General features: G+C 45.1%; 1 protein-coding gene across 1 annotated transcript; it reads left to right on the top strand.

Annotated features, from left to right (window-relative positions):
- The first annotated feature begins 4548 nt into the window (after window positions 1–4548).
- tmem121b (transmembrane protein 121B) lies at window positions 4549–7110 on the top strand. Its single transcript, XM_072484622.1, has one exon. The coding sequence runs from the start codon at window positions 4602–4604 to the stop codon at window positions 5841–5843; it is 1242 nt and encodes a 413-aa protein (XP_072340723.1). The 5' UTR covers window positions 4549–4601; the 3' UTR covers window positions 5844–7110.
- Window positions 7111–7862: the final 752 nt, after the last annotated feature.

Raw genomic sequence — 7862 nt, 5'->3', positions numbered from 1 at the left:
CTAAACCAGCCCCTGTACTTACACTACTATATTCTGTAAAGGCCATGCCTTACGTGTTATCAGTTTATTAACAGGACTGGAAATAAAAGGGAAACGTGCAGTGACAATTTTACAACCATATTAAGTGTGTGATGTACCTAGCCTAGTCTTTTAAAAAGGGTTTTTAAGCGATCCGCCCATTTTTCATCTATTAAACCGATATGTGGGCAACACGGTGGCACAGTGGTTAGCACTGCTACCTCACAGTGCCAGGGACCCGGGTTCAATTCCAGCCTTAGGTGACTGTGTGGAGTTTGTATGTTCTCCACATGTCAGAATGGGTTTCCTCAGGGTGCTCTGGTTTCCTCCCACAGTCCAAAGATGTGCAGGTTAGGTGGACTGGCCGGGCTAAATTGCCCCTTAGTGTCCAGGGATGTGTAGGTTAGGTTATGGGGTGACGGCGATATGGCGGGGTGGATGGGGCAATGGTGGTCTTTCAGAGGGTCAACGTAGACTCGATGGGCCAAATGGCCTCCTTCTGCAGTTTTAAAAATAAATTTAGAGTACCCAATTTGTTTTTTTTTTTAAAGGGGCAATTTAGTGTTGCCAATCCACCTACCCTGCCCATCTTTGGCTTGTGTGGGTGAGACCCACGCAAACACAAGGAGAATATGCAAACTCCACACGGACCGGGACCGAACCGGGTTCTCCGGCGGCATGAGGCAGCAGTGCTAACCACTCTGCCCTTTTCTCCACTGTAGGGATTCTATGTGAAACAAATGAAACATGAAATACAAATCATTGAGATACTATGGGAAGTAATTCCTATCATGGGGAAAAGTATCCACTGTTATGAAGCAGAAGAATTTATTAGTCATGACAAAACCCAGTAAAATATTTATTAGCATTTTATCTTATTACCTTTTAAGCTCCGTCATAAACTATAATAGAGATTTCACAAGAGCAGATGAAAAGTACTGATTTCACAGAATTTTACTGCCCCTCCAATTAATCCCACTCCCCTCCCCCGATCACCACAGCCCTGCAATTTTCTCTCCAACAAGTATTCATCCAATTCCCTTTGGAAAGTTTCTATTGAATTAACTTCCACCACTCTTTCAGACAGTGTATTCCAGATCATACCAACTCTTGTTTTTCTAACCGTATCTCTTTTTACCTATCTAAACACTGTGCTATCCAGGTATTGATCTTTCTGATGCTGGAAACAGTTTATCCTCATTGACTTTATCAAAAAACTTCATGGTTTTAAAAGCCTCCATTAAATCTCCCTTTGACATTCTCTGCTTTAAAGAGAATAAGCCCAGCTTTTCTAGTTTCTTCCACATTTCTCACTAAATTAATCAGTTTACACTTAGCCACATTAAACTGTATTTATCGAGTGTGGATTTCCATGTATTTACATTGTAATCTTTCCCAAAATTTTATATTGTCCCATAAATTTCTGGTTTCCCAGCGTTGCATTTGGAGGAACATAGAACATACAGTGCAGTGGACTGTGGACAGTGCAGCTCCTGTTGGACTGTGGGAGGAAACCGGAGCACCCGGAGGAAACGCACACAGACACGGGGAGACAGTGACCCAGCAGGGAATTGAACCTGGAACCCTGGTGCTGAGAAGCCACAGTGCTAATCACTTGTGTTACCGTGCTGCCTAATGATGTGCTGGGGAATCCCTCAAGGAAACTCCCATACAAGGGTTTACCTAGCAATTGTCCAGAGCACCAACTCCCGTGGACAATTGCGCTAGGCTGGGAGACGTTAGACAAACGATTTAAATCTCTAACTTTGGATGGTTCTGACAGGTTTACCCTGATAGTTATTCTGAAAGAGAAAAAAAAGAAATCTGACTCTAGAGTAACTTTGTCAAAGACCCCCCCCCCCCCCCCCCCCCGTGGAACCCCACACCATCCCAACCATGCAATCACCCCGGTCTGAGCCGGACACCCCCTCCCCACCAGTGTGACCCCCCCCCCCCCCACCTGCTGCTCTCCTGGTCTGACATCCCCCTACCACCTACTTCAGTCTGGTGCAACATCCACCATTCCCCCCATCCCCCTTCCCGGTCTGATTCTCCCCTACACCTCCCAGTCTGACAACCCCCTCTCGCAAACTCCCCAACCGTTTCTCCCGGATTGACCAGTCCCAACTCCCCTGTAGAAAGTGCGTCTCTTTCTTCTCTGTGCTCCAGGTACTCTGCACTGATGCAGCCGGGGGTACACTTTGCTGCTCCTGATTCACCCAGCCGGAGGGAGTGTTGCTCTTATTAGCCTTAGTTTTATTAGCTCTGATTATGTCACCTTTGCTCACAAGTCGCCAGGTATCTTTCTTATACCGCCACCTGGTTCAAGCTCGAGTTATGATTAATAAGTCAGCACACCGCTTAGTAAGATTGAAATCAACGGTCATTTATTATGTACAGCAGTAAATACTTACACAATAATCCTACTTTCTAGATCACTACCTACCACTACAGGCCAATACTTAACTTTTGGGGATGACCCACCAGGTCAGGGAAACAAATGGCTTATCGAATTGGGTCTGGCCTGCGGGATTCAAAAGGCTGATACGAGTCGATGGCTAAGAGTCTCTATCGGGTAGCGATCGCTGGAGTCAAACTTACGGTTTCTGATCGATGGTTCTTGCGAAGGTTGCGAGCAGGAGAAGAAGGGAGAGAGAGCGATCTGAACTTGGCCCCTCAATTTATAGGGCCCCGGGGCTTCCCGCCTCTCGGGGCAGACTTTAACCCTGTGTCCCAAGTGATTGGACTTGTTCCCAATCACTGGGTTCGATACGCTCCAATAATGGGGTGATTCCTTGATCGGGGGGTGGTCATTCACCTGTCTTGGTCTCAGCCACTGCTGTCGCCGAGAGGTCTGGCCTGGCATTCAATTGCTAATATGTTGCAATTGTTCCCGGGGATAGCCGATTAAACTGCAGATGTCTGTGTTGATGTGCTGCTAATGGTCGCAGGTATCGATCTGGGCCGACTTCCCCAGAGCCGAATACACTATTCTGTCTGCTGCTGTCCGTTTGTGCCCTGTTGGCTGCTTTTCCCATCAGCCTTTTCGGTTAGCCATTTTATATCGGGTTTTGGCCAAATTAATCGGGAATCAGCCATTTTAGGTGGCTACAGGAGGAAGGTTGGGCGCGACAATTTTGGGATTTCAATATGGGTAAATCCATCCAGAGTGGCAACCCACTGGAGGCTGCCACTCCAAGAAGGTTACAGGTCATTATATTCCTCATTCTGTTCATATGAACATTTTACAGATTTGTAGATCGACATATCTATTCCAAAATAACAAACCAGTAAGAGCAAAGAATGTAATTTGATCTAGCTGACTCTATTGTAATGGTTACTGATTGTGCAAATTGCACACAAAATCATCCAGAAACTCATGTGGGACATATTAAACATTATAATGTGTATTTCTTCCAGTACATATCCTGGGAACAGGAATGTGTTGAACAATGAGAATGTACAATGTGTCATATTTTCCTTCATGTTCAAATATCTCCGTCATTATAAATATAGAATTTTTATTCATACCAATGCAAAATATTAATTTTTGAAAGTTAACCGGGGTGGTTGCAAGGCTGAGGGGCATGTATTATTATTCTTGCACTGGTCCAGGTCATTTATGCATAAGCAACACTATTATGGGCATAGGCAGCACGGTAGCACAGTGGGTAGCACTGTTGCTTCACAGCTCCAGGGTCCCAGGTTCGATTCCCGGCTTGTGTCTGTGTGGAGTCTGCACGTTCTCCGTGTCTGCCTGGGTTTCCTCCGGGTGCTCCGGTTTTCTCCCACAAGTCCCAAAAGACCTGTTGTTAGGTAATTTGGACATTCTGAATTCTCCCTCTGTGTACCCGAACAGAAGCTGTAATGTGGCGACTAGGGGCTTTTCACAGTAACTTCATTACAGTGTTAATGAAACCTACTTGTGACAATAAAGATTATATAATAAGCAATGGTCCCAATTCCCAACTCCTGAGGACACAGTGCCTACTTCTCTCCGGTCAGAAACATATCTGTTCATTTTTACCCTACCTCCAATCCCTTAATCCATTATCCACCCAAGTTATCATTGTACCTTTAACATCAGTTTTTCTACTTTCTTAATGTCTTATGAGCCAGTTTATTTTCCAAGCAAAATGTTACTATTTCACAGCTTTGCAAATATTACAGTAAAAAGTCAATTTAGGAGGAAAACCAAAATGATCAGAATAGCAGGTTCATTTCACTCACCTTATTAGAATGCAGGGTATAAGAAACAAAGCCATTACTTCAATGCATTTATTAGTTGATTACCCAAAATATTGTAAGACTGCCTACAACTGGCCTCAACAACTCCATCACTGGGGACTGTTCTGTAATAGTCAGTATCTAAACGATCAGACTCCAGTGAACCTGACAGTTATTGGGAACATCTACAAAGCCAAATCTCGGACATATAAAATCCCATGAATGGTGCACTCTGCTCTCAGCCTGCCTGTGGGTGTTTGCTGAAGTATTTTTTTTTAAAAAGCTCACTCCTTTGGGCTCCCTTCCTTTTTCGAGTGGGTGGGTGATTGAAGCAGCAGTCCCTTCCCAGCTAATCCATGCCTGTGCTTGGGATGCGCCCGCCTCTGCCTGAGCCCGCTCCGCCGGGGACAGCAGGCTGGAAAGGGAAGACAATGAGCGCCGCCGCGGCCAACGAGAGCTCCCGCTCGGCTGCCCCAGCACCGAGCGAAGCCGAGGGGAACCTGCGGGCGGCGGAGAACGATTCCCTCTTCATCAGGAACAGCTCCTTCAGGAGGAACTCTCAGACCTCGACGGCGAGCCTCAGCCGAGAGGTCGGCGCCGCTTCCAATATCAAAGCCCGGCCAGCCTTCATCATCACCTCGGGAGAGTTCCTGCAGCAGAGCTCGGCCTGTACCAGCAGCCCGGGGCCGGCCGCCAGCGGCAGGAGCCTCCTGTACAAGGGCCTCTGCCTCCTGCTGCTGCTGTGTCAGGGGGGCCTGCTGGATTTCTACCTGATCATCTTCACCGACCTGTACTGGTGCTCCTGGATCGCCACCGACCTGGTGGTGGTGGCGGGCTGGCTTATCTTCTTCATCAAGCACTCCAGGCGGAGGGGGGCCGGAGACAAGGCGGCCCCCGGGGCGGGCCACAGCGGCCAGTTCGCTTTCGCCTACCTGGCCTGGCTCATTTATGTCATCGCCTGCACGCCCAAAATAGTGCTGATCCTGGAGACCTCCATCCTGGACCTGATTGAGCTGAAGGTTCCCCTGGGCACCACCGGCTTCAAGATAGTGGTCATGTCGTCCGTGCCATTGCTCTACACACTCATCAACTCGGTGACTGAGGAACTGGGCTGCCAGAATAGCCACCGAGCGCAGAATTACTATAGCAGGACATGCCTGGACCTGCTGGACACCTTCACTCTCATGGAGCTGATGCTGTCCGGTCACATTCCCAGTGTTTACCTCAAGTACACGGTGACCACCGTCTACTTTGTCGCGTTTTTCATCCCGGTTCTCTGGCTCTACGAACTCAACTCGTTGCAGCTCCATTACAAATGTGTCGTGTTCCGTTTCCTGTCCAGTTCCGCGGTTAATGCCCCTCTCTTGGCGGTCAGGTGCTTTCTTGTCTTTCTCTATGACCAACAGGTCTCGGTGTTCCTGTTGAAGAATGTCTTTTGGCTGTTTTGTGATTGTGCCGAGGTGCTGGAGGGGTGCTGCAGTGTGAGACGTGTCCGTAAGTATTCCAGCCCCCCCGTGCAGTTTACACATTGCGTTTCAGATAATGAAATGTGTGCACATGGATATATGAATACCCTGGCGGTGACAGCCCAGTCCTAGCAGCTGCAACTGGCCTTTCAATCCAACTGGTACGATTTATTGTTACCACTTTATTTTTTGTAACCTCTTTTGTACTGGCCATTGAGGATGCTTTTTTTGAGTGTTTGTGTATCAATTCGTATCGGTGCTAGTGTCCGATTTGCACAAGGAGTTTCCTGGATCAGCTGTGTATCCTGTCAGGCTTGAACCCCTTTCCCTTTATTTAACGCTTGTCTAATTGGTTTTGTGAATTGCCTGCCTCAAGTTATTCACTTTGACGGCTGGAGTGTGCGGTTTATGTCAAGTGGACATAATCAGTCTAATAAATGTGGGAGGTAATTTTAGAAGTGTGTCCCTACTGGATTTTAACCAGCCCCCACTGGACCTCTGTCGTATACCTGATTGCGATATTCAAAGGAAACCCAACGTTTACTGCGGTGTAGGTTTAATTTTGAAGTCATGGGAGTAAAGGCTACTTCGATACGGTCAAGTGCCTGCTTCATCTGAATTCAGTTTTAGCCATTGTGAGTGCCATCGTCAACATAATACAGTACACAAGTAAGACTCTGGAACAATTCCCGGAATTACAGGGATAATGGACTATCAGTTCCATTTAAGAAATTCAACTTCAATTGTGTTCATTTTTGTAAGCTGTTAACTCAATCAAAAATGATAGTGTGAAACTATAGCACAAATCATTTGCACTGATGAGTCCCATAGAATACAGAATAAGGTTAACCCAGAGGGTCCAATGAATGCATTTGAGGATATTTACACCAATGTCAACAATACTGTAATACAAAGAGAAAGGAGCACAATTATACATTAACTAGTCATTTATAGAGCTAGTTACGAAATATTGAAGCATGTTTGTAACAGGGTCAACTGTAGAATATTTACCTGGAAAACCTTTTTTTTAAAGAAAAATCTTACCAAAATGGAATTGCCTCAACTTCACAATGTTACACTATTACACACAATCAAGATAGCAAGGTACAGAAGAGTTCTTGTTTCATATTAATATTTATATGTCATCAATTTTGCATTTTACCAAAAGCAGCATTAATGAAAATAAGTTGAAAAAGCCTTTTATAATTTGGATGCTTATTTTAACTAATCTTATTGTATTTTTCATCTGTGATTGTAGAGTTTTTGTATTGAAGTCAGATTAATATGTTCAGAAGAAAGCCTTTTATATTTGTAAAGTGTTTTGCACAGTTAGTATTGAATGTTCACAAAATTACGTATGAGATCCTTTTAAAATGTAAATAAATTTGTTCGATTTTAAGTTTGTTCAGATGATGTAATGAAAAATGTTTTGTTATTTGGAGTTTTACTTATGGAAAGATTCATGGCCAGAGTGTCAAAATAATTAAAAATAAAAACAGAAAATGCTGGAAATACTCAGCAAGCCTGGCAGCATCTGTGGAGGGAGAAACAAAGTTAATGTTTCAGGTTTGGAACTTTTCATCAGAACTTGGGATCCCTGCTTTCGTTTCCTTCTCGATGCACAAAGTACTGGAAGATGCTGGAAATACACAGAACTAAAACATTAGCTCTGTTTCTCTCTCCAAAGATGCTGCCTTACCCGCTGAGCATCTCAAACATTTTCTGTTTCTATTTCAGATTTCCAAAATCTGCAGTATTTTGGTTTTTATGAAAAATCACAGGTTTTTATTTAAAACTATTGTATTTCTAGGATGGAGTGGAAAAGAGGGGAGCTCAAGGGGAGAGAGTGTCAGGACTGGGGCTATTCAAAAAACAGGAGTGTGGAGATGGTTGGCCGTGGGCTGGGCAACAATGATCCATGGACGGCTACTCTGAGGGAATTGGGAATGGGTTTAGGGAATTGGTGCTTCGATTGGAGGAAGAGAGAAGGCCAGAGAATAGGTAGAATAGGCCTGGGACTCAGCATTTACTGGAGTGCAAAGAACAACAGCAGTAACACTTTAGAAGTGATGTCTGCAGATGAATAGCCAGCAATAAGGCAAGTGAAATCTAGGGTAAACATTTCCTATCCTACAATATCTTCGATGTGGA

The sequence above is a fragment of the Scyliorhinus torazame genome, chromosome 19, assembly GCF_047496885.1.
Source record: "Scyliorhinus torazame isolate Kashiwa2021f chromosome 19, sScyTor2.1, whole genome shotgun sequence".
Lineage (NCBI taxonomy): Eukaryota > Metazoa > Chordata > Chondrichthyes > Carcharhiniformes > Scyliorhinidae > Scyliorhinus > Scyliorhinus torazame.
This window is presented reverse-complemented; position numbering and strand designations above follow the sequence as displayed.